This window comes from Nanorana parkeri, unplaced genomic scaffold, assembly GCF_000935625.1.
Source record: "Nanorana parkeri isolate BGI_ZX_2015 unplaced genomic scaffold, ASM93562v1 scaffold924, whole genome shotgun sequence".
Classification (NCBI taxonomy): Eukaryota; Metazoa; Chordata; class Amphibia; order Anura; family Dicroglossidae; genus Nanorana; species Nanorana parkeri.
This window is the reverse complement of record NW_017307192.1, coordinates 633533-655956: the sequence shown is the minus strand read 5'-3', so window position 1 is coordinate 655956 and position 22424 is coordinate 633533. Positions and strand designations below refer to the sequence as shown.

At 44.0% G+C, this 22424-nt stretch overlaps 1 protein-coding gene across 1 annotated transcript in view; it reads right to left on the bottom strand.

The window, feature by feature from the left end:
• SLC18A1 (solute carrier family 18 member A1) overlaps positions 1-22424 on the bottom strand; it is a 44752-nt gene that overhangs the window by 7884 nt on the left and 14444 nt on the right. The window contains exons 2-13 of the mRNA XM_018566205.1: positions 20838-20968; positions 20363-20699; positions 20198-20256; positions 16571-16654; positions 11754-11846; positions 11564-11653; positions 8809-8852; positions 8663-8723; positions 8090-8185; positions 4082-4160; positions 3951-4002; positions 227-410 (exon numbers count right to left, since the gene is read on the bottom strand). Of these exons, the coding sequence (XP_018421707.1) occupies positions 227-410; positions 3951-4002; positions 4082-4160; positions 8090-8185; positions 8663-8723; positions 8809-8852; positions 11564-11653; positions 11754-11846; positions 16571-16654; positions 20198-20256; positions 20363-20699; positions 20838-20949 (1291 nt within the window). The 5' untranslated portion in view covers positions 20950-20968. The remainder of the gene's footprint in view (positions 1-226; positions 411-3950; positions 4003-4081; positions 4161-8089; positions 8186-8662; positions 8724-8808; positions 8853-11563; positions 11654-11753; positions 11847-16570; positions 16655-20197; positions 20257-20362; positions 20700-20837; positions 20969-22424) is intronic.

Below are 22424 nucleotides of genomic sequence, written 5' to 3'. Positions count from 1 at the left end.
CTTCACAGAAGAGTTGAAGCTGTTATAGTGGCAAAGGGTGGGCCAACACAATTTTGAATCCTACGGACTAATGCCATTAAAGTTCATGTGCGTGTAAAAGCCGGCGTCCCAATACTTTTGGCAATATAGTGTATATTTGAAAGATGGCAGACCTGTATCTATCAAGAGCAGACGCTTTATATAATATCAGTTTTATATGGATTAAAAATAATAACGATTTTCTTACCCACTGCAAAGCCCATGCACAGGGCAATGTCAGATATTGCATATATGCCACCATAGACAGAAGTGTGACGCAGATCTACTAAGAGTCCCATTATAGGCATAATAGACGCATCCACCATTCCAAGGGCAATGCCAATCCCGGCGTTGGGACCAATGAGGCCATAAATATTGACAGCAAGCGGAACCTGAAACATGGAAGAACGTAGATGTTAAAGGCCCGGCACACAGAAGGATAAAGTTTGAAATGTTGAATGGCCTTATACTTTGTTAGATGTTGGAGGACTTTAGAATTATGTCTTATGCCGAACAATGAGTCGAGAATGTGAACAGTTTGACAATTAATGGGTTCAATGGAAATGTGACCCGCGGGATGTTTATATACAGTATAGGGGTACAACTGCACTTTTGCTAAAAGACTCACCCCCCTCTTAAGCTCCTTAATAGGGATGAGCTCAGGTTTGGATCTAACCTGGTCTGAGCCTGAGCTCCTCTGGTCCCAGAAGGGGCCCCTCCAAGCATGGAAGGAAGCTAATTCTACCTCTGCCCAATCAGCTGTGGCCTGAGAATTCCCCAACCACAACTGCACATAAAGGGACGGGATGCTTGTGCTGACATCATTGACCTTATATGGTTACATGGCTACATTTGGTTAATGACATTGACCTAATATTACCATGTGGCCATATAAGGTCAATGATGTCAGCACAAACATCCCGTCCCTTTTCTTTATGTGCAGCTATGGGGTGGGAAATCCCCCAGCCCACAGCTAATTGGGTGGGTGGCCCATGGCACTTCCGTGTTCAGAGGAGCTCTGGTTCAGATCTCGTTGCATACTTACAGTAAAGAAGATAGGAGCATAGCGCCAATCAAGTTAATCGAGTTACTGTGCAGGATTGGCTAATCCCATATGAGATTTTTACAAGCTGGCTGTAAACACCATGGGAGGCCTCTGCTGCCACAGAGAGCTAAATGGGGGTCCCTAGGTGACATTAGGGGTCTTGGAGACCCCTGATGTCTCCATAAAGAGGACCTGTCACATCTCTTTGCTATCACATAGGGGGCTTCTTAGCCCCCAATGTGATAATAACGTTAAGTGAAAAGAAAATGGGAAAAAAAAATTAAAGTTGCAAAAAAAAAGTCACATATGAAAAAGAATTTTAAAAAAATAAGAAAATGACTATTGCACCCATTACACCGCACGTGTTACATATCGTCGCAGTGAGAGCAATACTTCTATGGTCATTAATCACTGATAACACTAAACTGATGAGCGGTAAAAGCGTCGCCTATGGTCAGTTTTTTGCGATTTCGCGGGTGCGTGCAATTTTAAGGCTTGACATATTTAGTGTCTATTTATCCGACGTGACCCCGTCTTTTATATTTTACCAAAAAATTGGGTAATAATAATTGTTTCCTAACATAATGTATATAAAAAATTTTTTTTTTTTTTAAAGTTCAGTAATTTTTCCTTAATATAATTTAAAAAAACCCTCAGTGGTTATTAAATACCACCAAAGAAAGCTCTATCTGTCCCCAAAAAATGGTATAAAATTAATTTCAGTAAAGCGTTGCATGACGGAATAAATGTCAGTCAAAGTATCGCAGCGCTGAATACTGAAAAATGGCCTGGACAGGAAGGGGGTGTAGACACCTGGTCAGCAAGTGGTTAAACAACAGCAAAAGAAAGCTCTATTTGTCTCAAAAAATATAATATAAATGATATATATGAAAATATATTTAAAAGAAATATAAAATGTATTTGGTTGCAGTGTTACATGACAGAGTAATTGTCAGTCAAACTAGCACAGCGCTGAAAAGTGAAAAATGGCGTGGTAATGAAAGCGTGTATACAGGTGGGTACTCAAGTGGTTAAAATAGACCTAAATCCTAACATGATGAAATGTAATTTGCTAATGTACTCTGTATGATAAAATGTTGCCTTGTATTTTTTTCATAAACTACTGATTTCCTTACTGCTCCTCATCTCCTCCAGCCCTTTTCAACCACTTCCTGTCTACATCTACCTGCTCCAGCGTGAACTGCACAATATTGCTCTGGGTCGGCTCCCCGACAACGGTGGACTGTGCCTGTGCAATGTGTACTGGCATGACCGCTTATGGCAGGGGCGCCCACAATTTTTCGTTCGGAGGTCTACTTTTCAAATGACGAGCTCAATGAGATCTACCACCGAAAAATCACCTGCATTCAGGGGGGGAGGGAGCATGTAGGGTCATGGAAGTCAATGGCACCGCAGCCACTCCCCTCACCCGCAGTGCGTTCCGGTCCAGTGCGATCTGCAGAAATACTGCAAGCACTATTTTTGCAGATTGCACTGGACCGGAATGCAGGCAGGCGATCGTACTGTGGGCAGGGGGCATGGCCGTGGTGCCATTGACTTCAATACAACCCCACGCCCCCTCCTGCCCCTGAACGCAGGGAGTCGGCAGGCTTGCATTCCTGTGAGTTCTAGAGGCGGCCGCGTCCTGTCCTCCCGCGTTGCTCGTGTGGCGGAATGTGGCCGACGTTGCAGATGGGGAGAGGTGTCCTGCCCCTTTCCATCTGCGGTGTCTAACACTCACCCAGCGCCCTTATTTTTTATTTAATTTTTATTTTTTTTTCTTTGCAATAAGTGTTTATTGAGCACATTCTCATACAAAACACAATCATTTAAATTTTTTTTTATGTAATTTTTTTTTTACTGTTGAGGAAATATCAGGGGTCTAAACAGCCCCCTGATATTTCCCTTTTAAAATAGAAAAATAAATTGAGGAGACAGAGTCCTCTTTTTCTGCAGCCTCTGTTGTAAATAAATGGAAAGCACAGAGGCTTCCCATTCATTCAGAAACAATTTACTATCATCCAGTTTCTGAATGGGGAGGAGCCTCTGTACAGAGTGCTACTCCCCATTGAGAAACTCATGAATGAACAGGAAGTGATGTAAAACACTTCCTGTTCATTCATAACTGGGGATACATAGTACCATGGGTCCCCAGTTCGCTCCAGTGTTTGTCTTGCACAGAGGATTGGTACATATGACTGATATGTACCGATCCTCTGCCGCTCTGCCACGCACACAGGGGGTGCTCAGCTTCTCCTCTGGATCTCCGCTGCTCTCCCGGGCAGTAGGCCCGGATTTCCCACTGCTCTGCCGGGCAGAGGCAGCGGGGGATCCGAGGAGAAGTGAGGGAAGCACTTCAGCCGCAGGGGGGCGGAGGACGGAGCCCCTGTCACAGCAGCATGTGCGGTGAGGAGAGAGAGAGCCGCCGGCTGTCAGATCCAGGCCAAGCGTCTCTCTCTCTCTCCTCACCGCTCGGTGTGCTGCTGTGATAGCGGCTCCATCCTCCGCCCCCCCCTGCTGCAGCGCTTCGTTCACTGCTCCTCGCATCCCCGCTGCATACAGATAAGGGAGAGCAGCGGGGATCCAGAGAAGCCCCACGCCAGTAGGACAGGACATCGCGGTCTACCAGGGATCGCTTTGCCATCAACTGGAAAGATCGCGATCAACCTAATGGGTAACCCCTGTTTTTTGGTCTCCATCAGGGGCGCATGTGACAAGGTGACAACAAAAGAGAACTATTGGGGGGCAGCTGTCACCCCTTAACAGGAAGTGTCTGAACCAGGACCTTCATGGCAGGATCACTTTGTATTCTTATAATAAAAGCTGCATATTTGAAAAGGTTGAAAATACAATTTTCACCACTGCAAGATTACCAAGATGTACTCACACAAATAAGGCTTATTCCAACCACAATCATACCGAGAAGTGTGCACAGCCACCTAAAGCAAAGAGAAAGCAGCCGTCACATTATTCTGTCACAAAATAAGCTGTAGATACAATACAGTATGTTTGACTCACCTTCCCATCTTGTGTGACAGCGTCCCAAACAGGTTAGTACATAGTAGGTATGAAATGCTAGCAGGCAAGAAAGCCAGTCCTGGAGAAACAGGGAAACATGGTGTGATGTCCGGATTGTCAAAAAAATAGCAAACCGCAGTAACTAAAATACAATATTAGTTGCAGACAAGTGGAACCGAAATAGTAAAGATTTGCTAAGATACAGGTAAAATTTAGAACTGTGCCTGAGCAACACCCGGAAAAATGTACCTTTTGCCTACAATTCCCCCTGAAAAATAGCAGAGCACTTCCTGGTATCTGAGTGTGTCCAGGCACTATAGCTGAATGTCTGCAGTGTGAGATCTAAGGCACTGCTGCCTCTGACTGATGGTGGTGCTTTTGGTGATATTTGGTATTGTTACTGCTGCGCTGTTTACTGTTCTCCTTGCTGGAGGCTCTAACATGAGGAAGAAAAGTCCTGCCTCTACCAAGATGGCCGTCTCCCCACAGAGACACAGTGCAGAACAAGGCATGGTAGGTCATAAATGAGGAGCAATGGGGAGATATTGGGTGGAGGATATATTTCTAAATATACACTCCGGATGTGTTCCCCTATTAGATCCCAGGTGTCTTTCCATATTAGACCGCTGATGTCTTCCCCTATTAGATCCTAGGTGTCTTCCCCTATTAGATCCCTGATGTCTTCCCCTATTAGATCCCAGGTGTCTTCCCCTATTAGATCCCAGGTGTCTTTCCCTATTAGACCCCTGATGTCTTCCCCTATTGGATCCCAGGTGTCTTCCCCTATTAGATCCCTGATGTCTTCCCCTATTAGATCCCTGATGTGTCCCCTGTTAGATCCGGATGTCTTCCCCTATTAAATCCCTGATGTCTTTCCCTATTAGACCCCTGATGTCTTCCGCTATTAGATCCCAGGTGTCTCCCCTTATTAGATCCCAGGTGTCTTTCCCTATTAGATCCCAGGTGTCTTCCCCTATTAGATCCCAGGTGTCTTTCCCTATTAGATCCCTGATGTCTTCCCCCATTAGATCCCAGGTGTCTTCCCCTATTGAATCCCAGGTGTCTTCCCCTATTAGATCCCTGATGTCTTCCCCTATTAGATCCCAGGTGTCTTCACCTATTAGATCCCAGGTGTCTTCCCCTATTAGATCCCAGGTGTCTTCCCCTATTAGATCCCCGATGTCTTCCCCTATTAGATCCCTGATGTCTTCCCCTATTAGATCCCTGATGTGTCCCCTGTTAGACCCGGATGTCTTCCCCTATTAAATCCCTTATGTCTCCCCCTATTAGACCCCTGATATCTCCCCCTATTAGACCCCTGATGTCTCCCCCTATTAGACCCCTGATGTCTCCCCCTATTAGACCCCTGATGTCTTCCCCTATTAGACCCCTGATGTCTCCCCCTATTAGACCCCTGATGTCTCCCCCTATTAGACCCTTGATGTCTTCCCCTAATAAAAATAATCAGCGCACCCATGAGTCTAAATTTGGAACATGGAATGAAGGCAATGTATTCTCTTGTAAAATGTCCAGTTATAACATGCATCCCCTCTAGTAGATCCTCTCTAATCAATGGCTCACTAATAACTATTTTCCAAGAGGAGCATCCTTAAAAGGGTTTGGAGTGGAAAATTCAGGACATCATAGACCACTCCTCAGTCCATCCACATGGATGTACCTTCTGATGAAGCCCCGCCCCCCAGACCACCAGAGCCTGAACAGTCCAGGAAATTCTAGGAATCTCAACAAGATCAAAAGAGAGAGAGCGCAGTCTGCAAAAATATATTCCACTGATCTGTTAATATGTATTTGTTAGAGAGGAAGAAATACAAACTAACACGAGAACCCTGGCAGGAAGGGAACGGTTAAATGTATCAGCCCTTTAAGAACCATTCAGGTGCTGCGTCATATTATTATTCCAGGCTTACCCTGAGGAGAGTTCTCTTTTAAGTCGTTAATGTCTCACTAATGAGATTTTCTAGACTGGATGTTGATTAAATGCCTTGATTTCTAGAGGGATGGTAATGTGAGCAGTCACTGTTCTACATCAAGCAGATGAAACAGTCATCTATGCAACAGCAGCCTCATCATCCTCCTGATTGCTTAAATTGTGAACCAAGGCAATGGAAATTTATATGTACACAGTATATGTATGTATGTGTATATATATATATACAGTATATATACTGAGTGGCCAGATTATTATGACCACCCCATCAGTACTTCGATGGGCCACGAGATGACTCCACGAGATGATGAAAGGTGATGCGAGGAATCTGACACGGCACTGTTGCCCTTCTGTTGTCTTGTACCAGTCTTGCCCCTCCCCCGTTCTGCCCTAACATTGACTAGTCGCTGACGGCCACAATTCGCACGTTCACACCCAGATTTTCGGCTGAAAGTCCGGTCTTTAAACACTTTAACAACAGCTGCTCTTGAACATTTAATGAATTCTGCTGTTTTGCTGATACTCGCTCCATACTCAATATATCTCTGAAATACATCACTTAAGCACAGGTTCTGTCTTTTCAAAAATGATGCAAGTACAGATAAATACCTGTAAGCAGTAGCGTAACTATAGCCATAGCAGCCCAGACGGCTGCTATGGGGCCCCGTGATCTGTAGTTATGGCCCTGCCTGTAGGCGATCCAGAAATCCAGAGAGCTTCTAACTTCAGGTTTGACGCTGACAACACACTGCCTCTGCTACATTTAAATACCAAGCAATGTAATCAGACCGGCCCAGCTCTCTTCTGCTGGGCTATAGAACATCTGCCCCTCCTTTTTATGAGGAGTCCAGGAGAGGAGAACTCAGGCAGGGCTGATAACACTGACTGGGATTTCAATGCAGCCGTGGCAGTGTTGTCAGCTCAAGCAGGAAGTTAGGAATTCTCTGGATTACTGGCAGGATCAACAGGTATTTTACTGTACTTACAGCGGTTTTAAAGGGACAAAGCAATGGGAAATGTTCATGTATCGTAGAGATGTTCTGCATTTTGTTTATTTTGCCTAGACATACAGCTAAAATGAAATCTGACAATGCATCAGTTTACAGGTAGAGTGTTCATGCCCTTTACATGAAACTCCCATTACATATCCTGAGTGGACAACAGTGATCAATTCGTCCTTGAGTCTGTCTGGCAGGGACGTGCGGTCAGGGGAAGGAGGCAGGCAGGGCCGAGCCTCACCTAGTATTATGGAGGAAAAAGCTGTCAGTTTCAAGTCTGAAGCTGACAGCTTTTTCTCCATTCAGATCGGCATGTTACAGGTTACAGAGAAGGGAAATCCTCCCCACTGTGTGACCTGTCATGGACGGAGTGCTGCCTGTTAATTACAGGCAGCGATGCATCCGGCTTTTGACAGGTAGTTAGTAGTTAGGTTACACAGCAACGCACTTCCCCACTGCTTGTGTAACCGAACTTGGTGATGCAAGAGCTGTCACAGCCTCTACTCTGTGTTGGAGGCGTGGATGGCTTGGACCAATGGCAAAGCACAATTGGTCCAAGCTGTCCAATCAAAAAAAAAAACCCACTGTGGCCATCGATCTTGATGCCACAGCAGTGATGAGCAAGTGAGGGACTGGGAGGCTCCTTCCGGTCTCCTCCCTTCCTTCTCCCCATATGGCTTGGTTACCGAGCTGGGGCGGAGCTTCGGCTGGACGGGGTGGAGCTTCGGCAGGCTGACGGATGCCTCACCAGCACAGAAGGCAAGGCATATCACTGCTGTCCTGGGGTGTGCGCCCAGGTCAGGAGTGACCTACAGACATACCATAGTGTTCCAATCCAACCACTACTGGCCAGATCTGGTGATGACCATGTCATGTCTATGGGCCTGATCACCCTAACAAAGTCCCCTGGAAGTGATATTTCTTGCTTGCACAGTCCTTCAGCGGTTATACTGATAACACCTGATCAATATTTAGTTCCCCGAAAAATAATAGTTGACCAAAGCATGGCATTGTCAAAGTATTGTGCTTTGACACTCTGCAGTGTGGACTGGGACAAGGTACCTAGTTGCCAGTTCGGGGAACACATGGTTTCCATCATCCAAATAGGCAAGGTGGGTTCCATAACTCCAATCGCCATGTTTGCAAACCAGAGAGCCCCTGCGGAGAAAAAAATATTACAGCATGAGCAGACTAATTCTACCTTATACAAAAAATAATAAATGCACCTGCATTGAATAAAAAATACATGTGCTTGTATTGCATTGGAGCCTGCAAAGCATTGAAACTGCGATCAGTGGATAACTGGTGAGATGCCCCGGCTTCTGCAGAGTATTCCCCCAGCCTGGGGGTTATTGAGCCGGAGGAAGTTAACAATGGTACAGACTGTGACCATGTTTCATGTTATATCCTAAATATAGATGTAGGGAAGATGTGCTTTTGGGTGCCATTTAAATGATCATATATCTACACCAGGGCTAGGCAATCTCGGCACTCCAGCTTTCGTGGAATTTCGAATCTCACCATGCCTCTGCCTCTGGGAGTGATGCCTGTCTTGCAATCCATCATGGGACCTGTAGTTTCACAACAGCTGGAGTGCCACGGTTGCACACCTCTGATTCTTGCAATATAACTTACCAGCAGCAACCAAGATATAAGGGTCCTTGAGGAGTGTCAAGTACGAGGTTGGCGCAATGCTCTAAAAGAATAAAAGACAACATATTAGAAGCAGACATAGCAGTCAGCGCCCATCCCTCTCCGATTACTGACACAGCGACACTCACCCCTGGGGAAAACTTTGAAGGCTTCAGAAAAAAAAGCTGGAGAGCTGCGGACAGAAAGGGAGACAACTATATCAGGCTGGAAGAACTTAGAGGAACTCTAAGAAGGCAAGATACGGTGGTGATGAGTATACTGTGGTGCAATTCACTCATTTTAAAGGCTTCCCAATGCATTACTACCATAGAGGTACGCCTTCCCCCTCTCCTTGGCAGTGCTCATGCTGCGTGTTGTGCTGCATTGCATCAAAAAAGAAAAGTTGCCTGCCTATTTTTGTCTGCGTGCGATGCATTGGCCGCCCTTTCAAAGGGTGCCGCATCTGTCAGAAAATTTAAAGTGCCAGTGTTGGCACTGAGTGTCTTGTGTCCGGGTGCCCACTGGCGGGACACCCGGACACAAGACTCCAAAACCGGACTGTCTGGGTGAAAACCGGACGGGTGGCAACCCTACTCTACACCCGGATCTTCCTCTGAGCTGCGGGCACCTGTAAACAAGCAAAGGCGCCTGCAGCTCAGCGGAAGATCCGGCTTCAGGCCGATGCGGCTGCCCGAGATCGCACTTGCGAGGACCTCGGCAGTCGCATCTGTCAGAAAATTTAAAGTGGCGGTGTCGGCACTGAGTGTCTTGTGTCCGGGTGCCTACTGGCTCCAAAACCGGACTGTCCGGGTGAAAACCGGATGGGTGGCAACCCTACCCTAGGAATGGGCTGCTTTAGTGCAATGCATGTTGACATACAACACGTATTAATGCTCACTTGTTGACACACCGCAATGCACAGTTAAAGTGTGAATAAACCCCCTAAAGTGTGAATAAAACATTTCCTTTATATTAGTTTAGAAATATCCAGTGTAATAATCTGAGGGATGGAACATTTTGCAATATAAGAATGTTTGATATTTAAATAGTACATTCATTGATACTGATATCTACACCAGAGCTAAAAGACAATATAGTCATAAATGTGTAATGCAGAGTCAGTCATTTGTAAAGGACTATAAGATTAGGATGGTCCATTTACTATACAAGTCAGGTGTACAGATCTGATAAGATCATCGATAAGCCAGTCTTGCCTGATGAGAAGACTGAATGCAAGTCTACCATTAATGTAGACCATGTAATTAATATGAAATATTACCTAATGCAGACTGTGCATTTTGTTTTTTGTTTTTTTACTGTCTGCTTTTCTAGCTATAAAATATTATTAGGGAGATAAATTGAACATACTATAAACATTAAGTCTCATGGGTGTTATCTGCTGTAGCCCCTTTTCAAAATAAATATATTACTGTGCACCAAATGAGGTACATTATGGGTTCTCCATGTCAGCAGTGACATATTTCCCAAGGGAAGGATTAGAACACAGATTCTAATCTGTGCCCAATATTCTGTCTTGTGCATGCAGAGAGTAAAGAAGCTGGCCGTAGACATTACTGCGGAGTGCTGCTGGACAAGTAGGCACCATCTAACCTCCAGATCTTGTTTTAAATGACTGTGATATAAACATGATCACCCGATGGAGAACATGGCTGAGCATATCCAGCAATGATGTGCTCAATTATTATCTCAAGATAAAACAATGATGTGACCAATGATTGTGTCCAGGTAAGACAATGATGTGCCCAGTGGTTATCTCACGTTAAAGTAATAGTGTGCCAATGGTTATCTCAAGGTAAAACAATGATGTGCTCCATGATTATCTCAAGGTAAACAATGATGTACCCCATGATTATCTCAAGTTAAAGCAATAGTGTGCCCCATGATTGTCTCTAGGTAAAACAATGATGTGCCCCATGGTTATCTCAAAGTAAGACAATGATGTGCCCAATTAATATCCTAATATAAAGCAATCATGTGCCTAATGATTATCTCAAGGTAAAAAAATGATATACCCAATGATACAACGATGTGCCAATGGTTATCTCAAGGTAAAACAATGATGTGCCCAATGGTTATCTCAAGGTAAAACAACGATGTGCCAATGATTATCTCAAGGTAAAACAATGATGTACCCAATGGTACAACAATGTGCCAATGGTTATCTCAAGGTAAAACAATGATCTGTCCCATGATTATCTCAAGGTAAAACAATGAGGTGCCCAAGGATTTTCTCAAGGTAAAACAATGATCTGCCAATGCTTATCTCAAGATACACCCGGACACAAGACTCCAAAACCGCAAGGTAAAACAATGATGTACCCAATGGTACAACAATGTGCCAATCGTTATCTCAAGGTAAAACAATGATCTGTCCCATGATTATCTCAAGGTAAAACAATGAGGTGCCCAAGGATTTTCTCAAGGTAAAACAATGATCTGCCAATGCTTATCTCAAGATAAAACAATGATGTGCCAATGCTTATCTCAAGGTAAAACAATAGCATTCAGGCAAAGGTATTCAATATTTCCTGGAGCCAAGCTGAAGGGTTGGTATAAGGGGCATATGTCTAGGTGCTTCAGCAGGAGAGGGGTTTATAAAGGGCAGACCTGCAACGTATGCTACTGAAGTAGCTCATGGGGACGGAGGGGGCGCACTTTGGCCTTTTTATCTTGAGTGTTAAAAGACATTGTGCCAGCACTTGCTGGGGTGTCTGTTGTCTCCAGACATAATGATCCAGATCGCTAGTCTGCTATTGATCTGTGATTATTTGTAGTTTGGTGATAGGGAAACTTAACCAATATCTCAGCATATCATAAAACAGAGAGTACAGTGTACTATAATTACTGATATACATGCATTTGCACAGAGACAAAAATTCTTACCACCATCCAGCAGAGCGAAAACTGCAAGCACCACAAATGGGGAAGACTTTCCAACAAACTCATACATGAGAGAACCAAATGGCGCCCCGGCTGTAGAGACAATCAGACGTGAGAAAGGAAATTTCTAGAGAAGATACACAGCCATTCACAGGACAAGACATAAAAAGAGATTGGGAGTCCAGATACTTACTGAGAACCCCCAATGCTAGACCTCCCAGCGCTATACCCATTGCCTGTCCTCTCTCATAGTCATCAGTGTACACATTTGCAAGCATACCCAGACCTGAGGGAACATGTATAACAATAAATGCATTGAAACAAAATCACTTTAAATAGAAATAGACGTTTCCTAGACTTGTAGGGGAACATGTATTATTTTTATAGAGCAAGGTAATGTTAAACATGAGTATTGAGACAGAGGTATCATGATTATGCAGCTTCATGTATATGGTTCGTCCTTCCTCAGTTGCTCTAAAGTAGCTCTACAACAGAGCTACTGTAGAGAGTTTGGGGTGCCATCAACAAGTAATTGCTCCGTGAGCACATCATATGTATGCACTACTTTTTCCAGCCGCACTGCAATGCATGGTATTGCAGTACTGCGAGTAGCAGCACGTTTGAGCAGATTTCAAGCGGGAGGTACATTTGCCGTGCCATTGAAATGAAGGATGATATCATCCATTGCTATAGATGCTGTCGGTGGCCACAGTCTTAAACTGTGGCTGCTGACCGCGTCTTTAGTATACTTTGCCGAGAGCATCTACTTTGCCAAAGCATCAGTGCAGTCAGTGCCACGAAGGAGAAGGGCACCTCACAGCCAAGTCATAGGTCTGTGATCAGCTCTGAGTATGACGATGACACATATGTGACATATGAAGACACATACATTAAGATACGTATATAAGGTACACAGCACAATAAGCACCCACTTACTGGGGTGCTGCGTCCGATCACCCTGCCGGAAACAATGTCTGCTTCCAGCTGTCACCAGGCCCCATCCCCAGCCTGGGCGGTCAACCAATAGCTTTCCACATTCTATAGAAAATGCTGTGCAGGCTGCCTGCCAACCATATCACTGGTTGCTAGGAAGCGAGCCGGCGTCCCGCAAGGCACCCGACTGATTCCTATCAACCGCTGACGTCATCCATCGCTAAAGATGCTGTCAGCACCCACAGTTTAAGAATGTGACTGGCGACAGCGCCTATAGCAACAGATGATGTCACCAATTGCTAAGACTTGCGGGACGCCTGCTGGATTCCTTGCTACAGTGAAAAATTTAATTGTGTAATACTTTTTTTAGCAATTTTTGGATCCATTTTGATAAATTCAGATAGCACACCAGTGTGTCACGGTGTGACGATAATGGGGTTTGGGTCTGAATATTAAAAATAGCTTTCTCTTGTCCACCATTTCAGAGCAAATGCAGGCCTTAATTTAGTCATTTGCCAGGTCCCTCCACATTCCACAGAACAGAGATCTACTTATCTGGCCTGTGATCTTTATTGCCCAAGCTCTAGTGAGAGTCCCAAATAACCCTCTAACCCTTTTATAGCTGTCCCTAAATAAAGGCATGTCACCAGGCACTCATCTGTCACCAGTGGACAAGTTAAAATAAAAACAAGCAGGTCTGGTAGAGGTAATGACCCAGGTGACCCCGCATTCACCCAAAAGTCATAAACCTGACAATATCAGCTCCATTTCATAATTTGGAATTGGGTGGTGATAGCAGAGGCAGAAGAGTTCCCCTATAATTTCTGGACATCATCTGCTGAAAGCTTGCTTGAAGAACAGCCCTTCCGACTTCTCTTTTATCTATTCAACTCTGAACTCTGTCATAACTCCTAAACCAGGACTGTTACGTATTCACCTTTTATTCCCTTTCATATTGCCGTTGTATATATATTGTGTCTCTTTTTTTATTAATATCTCTTTCTGTATATTTTCTGCACCGTTTCTTTTATTAAAGGACGATCTTAAAAATCGTTAAGCTTATCTCTACGCTCTGAATAAGAACATAAAGTATCCTTGCCTCTGTGAAGAGCGGTACTGTACAGTGAACCCTGTCATATACCTGCCAGAGAGGACAGCGGTATCATAGGCATTGTTTAAGTGTTTTAAATTGTCACAGCACTTGCTGGGAGCGGTCTGTGTTTCCGTTAAAAACACACACATGGTGGCAGCGAACGTTTGTGGTAAAGGGTTAGCCGCGGAGTTACCCAACCCTGGTGACGATAGCTGTCAGTCTGTTGGCCTGAGATTGTGTCCCCCGAGCTGGGAACTCTCTGTCCAGGGTGAGGCTACCAGTGGTATCGCCACGTCCTTGTGACGCCCACGTTCGGTTCAGTCACGTGTGATTGATGTACAGCGGGTTTGGGCCGGGCATACGTCACACCCAGCACCCTGGTTGAGAGTTACTGTGTTATAGACATATGACAGTAATCAATACTTCAAACACCATAAACTTCCCAGAGGTAATGCCTTCCCAACAAACATATACACTATATTACCAAAAGTATTGGGACGCCGGTCTTTACACGCACATGAACTTTAATGGCATCCCAGTCTTAGTCCGTAGGGTTCAGTATTGGGTTGGCTCCACCCTTTGCAGCTATAACAGCTTCAACTTTTCTGGGAAGGCGCCCATAAGGTTTAGGAGTGTGTCTATGGGAATGTTTGACCATTTGTGAGGTCGGGTACTGATGTTGGATGAGAAGGCCGGGCTCGCAGTCTCCGCTCTAATTCATCCCAAAGGTGTTCTATCGGGTTGAGGTCAGGACTCTGTGTAGGCCAGTCAAGTTCCTCCACCCCAAACTCGCTCATCCACGTCTTTATGGACCTTGCTTTGTGCACTGGTGCGCAGTAATGTTGGAACAGGAAGGGGCCATTCTCACACTGTTCCCACAAAGTTGGGAGCATGAAATTGTCCAAAATGTCTTTTGTATGCTGATGCCTTAAGAGTTCCCTTCACTGGAACTAAGGGGCCAAGCCTGCTCTGTCATTTTACATGGCTGAGCTGCTGTTGTTCCCAATTGCTTCCACTTTGTTCGAATACCACTAACAGGTGACCGTTCAATATTTAATAGCAAGGAAATTTCACAGAACACATGAATCCAATGATTTAGAGGGGTGTCCCAATACTTTTGACAATATAGTGTATGTTTGACTTGAGCACACATCTTGGGGCCCCAGTATATATTAGGTAAGGAAACAGAGACTGGGAGAAATATATTCCTAGTGAATTTATCTATTATGAATCTATTAATAAAATAAGCCATCAGGAAACATATACGCTGTTGCTACAGACATGAGATTTTCACATGATTGACCAAATCAGGGAACAATTATCTCACCACTATGACCATTTTAAAAGAGTCAGAGCAAGAGAAAATGCTATAGGTGGTTTTTGTAAAGTGAGAGGGTGCATAACAGAGCAAGCAGACATGCAAAGGAGGTATATTGCATAACAAATGCAGTAGAGAGGCTGCAAAAGTATAAGAAAAAAACAACTAAAGTAAACAAAACATACAAACCAGATACTGATACTGCCTAAGCCTAGTTCACCGAGCACTATTCTCAAGGCTGAATGAACAATAGTAATTTTATGAGCCGCCACGTTTCCTGCAAAACCATCTAAAATGTTACAGCTTTCAGCCAGAGAGCATTGACCAGGGTCATGGTGTTGGGTAGATCGAGTGAACGTATTATGTCTGTGGGAACATTTTGTTTTTGTGACTATACTCGTACCATAGTGTGAAGTAAACCGCCTAGTCACAATATCGGACTACAGGTGCACATTATCAGCTTTGCTTACAAAAAAGAGAAAGTATAACTCGGCAAGTTATGGTGAGGTGGGCCAGAAAGGACCTAAAAAGTCCTTCACTGAACCAGCCCACAGCACAGTACAGCCTTGGCCAGAGATCACCTCTATCACTGGTTGGGTTATACTTCCTTGTTGGTCCCCCAACAAAACAATTGCATGCAGTTTGGAATAAAATGGCTCTTTTTATATTAGGCTGCATCTCTGCCATACACCAATGGTTCTGAATATACAGTTAAAGTGGAACTAAAGCCAAACCTTTTTTTTTTTTTTAAGTTTTGGATAGAGTGGAGAGGGATTAGCGCAGGCTGTCAGGTTTGTATTGCTGTCTGTGTCCCCGTTAGGAAGATTCACCCTCTCTATTTGTCTTGCTGACCCAAAAGTAAAATCCCATATTTTGTATTATCATCAGAACAGGTGTCAGGAACCAGATCTGTGCGTCTCTGTGCCTTTAAGGGGGCTGGGCTTCCTCCTGACAAACCTGCACCCAATTTTATCTTCTGCCCCATGTGCTCCAAGATGGAGGCTCTGATAGTTTAGAGTTAGGACCGCACTATAAGAGGTGCCTTGGCGCCAAATCTGCGGCTTTCACATTTCTTCTGTGATACAATCCGCTCATACTGCTACCCGTGTACCGACCTTTGGCTGCTGATTCACCGACTACACTCATCGTCTTCCACTTCATACCTGATACCTTTGGCTCCTGACCTCGGCTTGATCTCTGACTACACTTCTGCTTGCTCCTATACTACTACCGTCTGCTTGTGTACCGTACCGAACTTGGCCTGTTTGACTACGACTTTGCCTGCTGTTTCAGCTACTGGACTCCGAGTCTGATCCAGATCGTGACAACAGGAATAGATGGGAAATCTTCCAAAGGGGTGTTCTGCTGACCACCACGGCTTTCCCCCACAGTTATGGCTTTTGGACAGGAAGTGAAGGTAAATCTCCCCAATGGGACACAGATGGAAAAAAAGAGCTGATGGGTTATAACACTGCCTTACTCTATCCAAAACTATAAAATAAAATGTTTTGGGTCCAGTTCTGCTTACTATTGGGGCAAATAGGCATGATTTGCTATCCTATCATGAGAAGTAATCCCCTTATTTGTAGAATATGTGACGGAATGAGAATAGCTTCTGTTTAGGAAGGCTACATTATGTTTTTACCATAAAGAGCTTGACTCTTACCTGCCACAGTAGAGAATGAAGATCCAACTCCCTGCAGTGATCTTGCCAGGAAAAGTAATGTGTAAGAACCAGAGAAGGCAAACACTAGGAGAAAGTCATAAGTTATTATTTAGAAGCAATGGCCGCATGCACATTAAAAGGTATATAACATTTTTGAAAAGTGGACCTTCACTCCTCTTGCAGCTATTGCCAGACTCCTCTACCATGTTATTGTCTTAACTCCATCAGTGTTAACATAATATTGCTGATAGGAGTGTCATTATAGCTGCATGCAGAAGCCACAATGGCGGTGTTCCCCTATAACTGTTTTCTGAAGCAGTGACGAACTTTAAGGGCCAGATGAAGAACTCCTTAAAAAGGATGATGAGCGGATGTTCATACCAAGCTAGGCATTAGTTTCCATTTTCTTACCTGCTCTGGACAAATGGCAGGCTCATTGTGATTGGTTATCAAGAGCAACACAGACATGTCTGCAGCAATTTGAAATGAATACGTTCTAAAGCTGGCCACACACTGTACAAATTTAATTCCCACCTTTTGTTCCCCATGGTCCCTGTGTGTGTTGTAAAGTAGTCACCGCTCCAAGCTCGCTCCCGTGATGGACTACAATCTCAATAGGTAACTAAATGTGAGATTGAAGTCCATCATAGGAATGAGCTTGGAGCAAACAGAATCACTTTACAATAACATTTATATTTGCTTGGAGCGGTGACTACTTTACAACACACACGGGGACCATGGGGAACAAAAGTAGCCCCCCTCCAGAAGGAAGGACAGTGTCAGCACTAATTCAGAAATGATTTGAGGATCTACAGCCGAGTGATACACAAATAAGATACTATTGTTGTTAATAGTTAAGGAACTTGAATGTATTTTTAAGATTTAACTCCTGAGTTTAGTGTCACTTTAAGAACCTATCTATAGATGCTATGAAAGCAATTATAGTATTTTGTATCACTAAAGGGACTGTCTTTAAGTTGGAGATTAGAGGAATTGTTTTTGACATGGATTAGCTAAACATGGACCATTATCTCCATCCTAAAGACAATTTAATAATAATAATTATAGGAGAACTATGAGGTGAGTGAAAATCACTCTTCCTCATAGTTCGAGCCGACGTGTGACAGTGAAACTGTCACACGTCGGCTCTATAGATCGGGGAGTGAGAGAACACATACTGTCGCTCCCTCACTTCTCGATCATCTCCCTGCAGAGAGCGGTGGCTGTCAGTCACGGCTCCCCGAAGGGATTCCCCCCCCCCCGATCCTCCAGCACTGACTAGGGGAACGGACGGGGGAGGGGGCGGGTACAGCTGGCTCTGCCTCTAGATAGGCAGAGGCAGCTGTTCATTCACGCAGCTGGGTGGATCTCGACAGTAATGTCGGGATCCGTCCCAACTGCGGCGGTCTCAGTATATAGTGAGCTATAGCTCCCGGTATACTGAGCTTTGGGTCACGGGAGGACGCTAGTTTATGTCCTCCTGTGACCCTAAAGAGAACTATGGGGAAAACACTTACCCCATAGTTCTCTTTTAAGTAATAATTTCTTCTTCATGGTTTTGTATGAGGCCCTATCAGACAGAGTTGCATTCCTGACTAAATGTGAATTATTGAGTAATTCTACTGCACGCTGTTGATCTTGTCTGGTTCTAAAATCTAAGCATCAATATTACCGACGTGACTGAAAGAACAAACACGTTTTTTTTCTATAAGAATTTTGATATTCAGCTCTGGGGCACTGTCATGTTTTTTTTAAATTTATTCCAACTGTGATGGATCAAACAGTCATAAGCCCCGGGCATTATCCTGACTTACTCTTGTTTGGATGTCTGACCAAATATTGAAGTTATTTTTATTAATATTACCTATAGACTATCGCTATTAGGAGAATGAAAATAACAATATCATCGTCAATCCAGGTTTTGTTTTTAAAGAATCACCCTAATATTACAAGAAATATTTACAATAGATGTCCAAACTGTAATGGAATGGAAATCCTAACCGCAAACTGATCGTGTTGTTTGCCAAGATCATAACTTTAACATAAATGTAAACCCTAATTGGTTGACATTCAGTTTGTAAAAGCACAGAGTACCATAAAACATGGAATGTATTTTTCCTTTTCTTTAACCACTTGCTGTCCGGAGCATTTTCTTACTATTTGCCACACAGATGATAAAATATACATTTTTGGCTAGAAAACAGCTTCAAACCCCCAAACAATGATATATGTTCTGAAAGTAGGTGGTAATAGAAGGAGTTTATTTCCAGATTCAGAGGAGCTTCTTCTGTGTTTGGAGGAGCTTAGGTTCTGACCATGTTATGTCCAAACCTCATATCTTGACCTCAACATGCATGGTTGGTGGACTGGCATGATCTGGTATGGAACATTATTTGTAAGCTTCAGTTTACTCATCAGTAGTTATAAGCAAATGTGCCAAGACAGGTTGTGTGTTTACAAGTCTACTTCCTCTGTAATCTGTGGAAGCACCAGAGATAGAACTTATATCAAACTTACTACTTTGAAAAATCTACTTAAAAGTTACCCCAACCCTCCTTAAAATGTCATTAACATATGAAAGAACCTAGTTAGTTATTTTTGTATACACTGAGTGGCCAGATTATTATGACCTCCCCTATCAGTACTTAGTTGGGCCGCCTCGTGACTCCACGAGATGTTGGAAGGTGATGCGAGGAATCTGACACGGCACTGTTGCCCTTCTGTTGTCTTGTACCAGTCTTGCCACTCTCCGTTCTGCCCTAACATTGACTAGTCGCTGACGGCCACAATTCGCACGTTCAGACCCAGATTTTCGGCTGACAGTCCAGTCTTTAAACACTTTAACAACAGCTGCTCTTGAATATTTAACGAATTCTGCTGTTTTGCTGATACTCGCTCCATGGCTCCGAGCACCAACAATCATCCCACGTTCAAAGGCTGTTAAATCGCATTGTTTACCCGTATCTTCAGAAACAAATCACTTCTACTGTTGTGGTAAACAACCTGCTTCCCTATTTATAATGGTCTGGCTCTCTAGCAACTTCAGCGCCAAATTATGGCTAATTTGCCTTCAAACGTCAGGTGGTCATAATAATCTGACCACTCAGTGTATGTCCCAATTATGGTACTCCATTAGAGCATGACCCACACATGCTGAGGCACTTTTATTGTAGAATATGACTTGCACATTCAGTCACCACAAGTCTTCCCTGGATCTGCCTTGAAAATACTCAACACTTCCATCAGGAACATGTGTCCAGCCTCCCTACTTCTTACAATACTGCATGTCTGAGCAGCCGTAGCCAGGTCTAGCATATTCACAATGGGAGGGTGGGGGAGCTTCCTTAGCCCTGTGGTTTTGACTTGTAAACTTGAATTGGAGGCAGGCAGGACTTTATTTTAGGCAGGAGACACGGGCAGCTGTTTCTGTTTTCATTTCCCTTACAGGGTCACTGTAATTATAATACTACAGCGGGTTTTCCATGTCATTCCATCTGCTAAATGTTGCATTTGTTTGGTTTGCACTTGCAGCAAAATGATCCTCCTACCCGCACCTTTTCCTAGCTATAAAATAACAAGCCCCTTGAGATTTTGTATAGGCACTTGTATGTCATGTAAATTACTCACTTATAGTAGACAGGAACAGGATGACAAATCCACAGAAGAGAGGCGTATCATATCCTACCCTATGGGGAACAAATTAAAAAAAATAAAGAGTTAGGTTAACATTTGTCTAGTCACAAACAGGACTTCTTGTGGTAGGTTGAGATCTAGGTCCACATACAGCCATACCTGTTGGTTATCAGCCCTACTAATGGGTTCACCAGGAGCTGTAATATTGCTTTGGAGGCGAACAGTAAACCAACTTTTACATTCTCATCCTGCAATACGCTTTTTTCCCTGGTACATGTAGCATTCTTTGGAGGTCCTTGGGTCTTGCCATTGGACCCTTGAGAATGGGGATGATGATCATGCTCTGGATCTCTACTGGATACCGTAGAATTGTCAAAGAAAGAGTGAATGGTTTCGAATGAAGAAGTGGTGGCAGATGGAGAAGAAGAGACTTGGACTATCGATGTATTTCCATTCATGTATTCCTTCTCATACAAAAAGCTTGGAATGATGGGCACTAAAAAAAGAAAGGTTAGAGATTTGTGGATAACGAAACTTCTCATATTTCATTTTTTGCTTATGACAAAGGAGATTTTAGATGCAATCTATTATCCCATATTAATGATCAGAGTGTAAGATGAGTCCCCAGACATACCTACAACTGTGAACAGCATGTTGTCCAGGAGCAGGCCCACAGACACCACCACAAGGACCACCTGGCGAGACCCTCTCTTCTCCTTTAGCCACTTACACAGATTACACTCCATCTTGGCAAGACAGGAAACACTCTACAAAGATGAGAAGGAACAGTTACATTTTTTCAAAAATAGGTCAAATGGGCATTTGTAATAGATTTACCCGTCCATCGCTCAGGGATCGGTGCAGGCTTCCGCCACGTCAACACAGACGTCAGCAGGCCCCTCCTCTTATGTCGGCTTAAAGCCTCACGGGTTCACTTGCCCGGCGTTCGAGCAAGGGAGAAGTCACTGGGCAATGCAGCTCCTATCACACACACGCTGAACTCTCCTCTGATTTCCACAGGCAGTTTACCCTCTCAAGGGATCCACCACTGTGAGACTCCTTGCCTGCTTCCTGACCACAGCATTAGAGAACTCCTCCTCTCCAGCTACAGGAACTAACCTCACTTCCTCCCTGAATCTCCATTGGGATTACTGGCACATCCCTCCACACATCGATCTGAATATCGATCTGGTTTACAGAGGGACTTTCTGTGGAACTCTTCTCAAACGCAAGTACTTGTAATAGCATTCTATTCCCAAACTGACTGTCTGTTATACTTTCGTAGTACAAGTACTTGCTGCCTTAATCTACTACCAAGAAGATTTTATGTGAAACATTTCCCATATATAAATATGAACTGTCTAAGGGAACTATAGCAGTGACTACCTGTGATACATTTCCCGCACTCAGGCTATATATACTGCTTAAAAGGACTCGGTGTGTACTAGAGGTCTTTCTCTGAGAGGATACAGGGGAACCTCTCCAAAACCACATCAATAGGAGTTAATCTCAATTATTTTCCAAAAATATTGCATGAAGCATTTTATAAAGGTATTGAAAGATATTTTGTGTTTATTTCCTGTGTCGATTATGGTCTGGACTAAAAAATAAAAATGTAAAAAAATGTTGTTATTCTGTAAATTGCACATGAATATTTGATAGCAGGGTTCACTCAGAGCACTCAGTTCCTTTTCATGCGTTATCTTTACAGCCTGTTGTAAAAAGCTGGTTGTTTACAAAGCTCAATAGCCAAAGTGAATTAGTAATTTCCCCCTTTCCTTCACTGCCCCTCCCTCCACAGGGCTCTATCTGAATTCTGTAAAGTTAAACAGATATAAAATTTACAAATCTAACTCCTCCCCTCCTCTTCCTCTTTCTGTAGGATTTCCCCAAGGCTCAGTCTTTGGACCCCCTCTCTTCTCTATCTACACCTCCTCTCTTGGTCAGTTAAAGGAGAACTATGGGGTTAAGGCTTTTCCCCATAGTTCTCCTTAGGGTAACGGGAGGACACAAACTAGCGTCCTCCAGTCACCCTAGTCTCAGTATACCGCAAGCTGTAGTTACTGCTCGCGGTATACTGAGACGCTGAAGCGGATCCCGACAATTATGCCGGGATCCGCCCAGCTGCGTGACTGACAGCTGGCTCTGCCTATCTAGAGGCAGAGCCAGCTGTACCCGCCCCCTCCCCCATCCGTTCTGCCAGTCAGCGCTGGCGGATCGG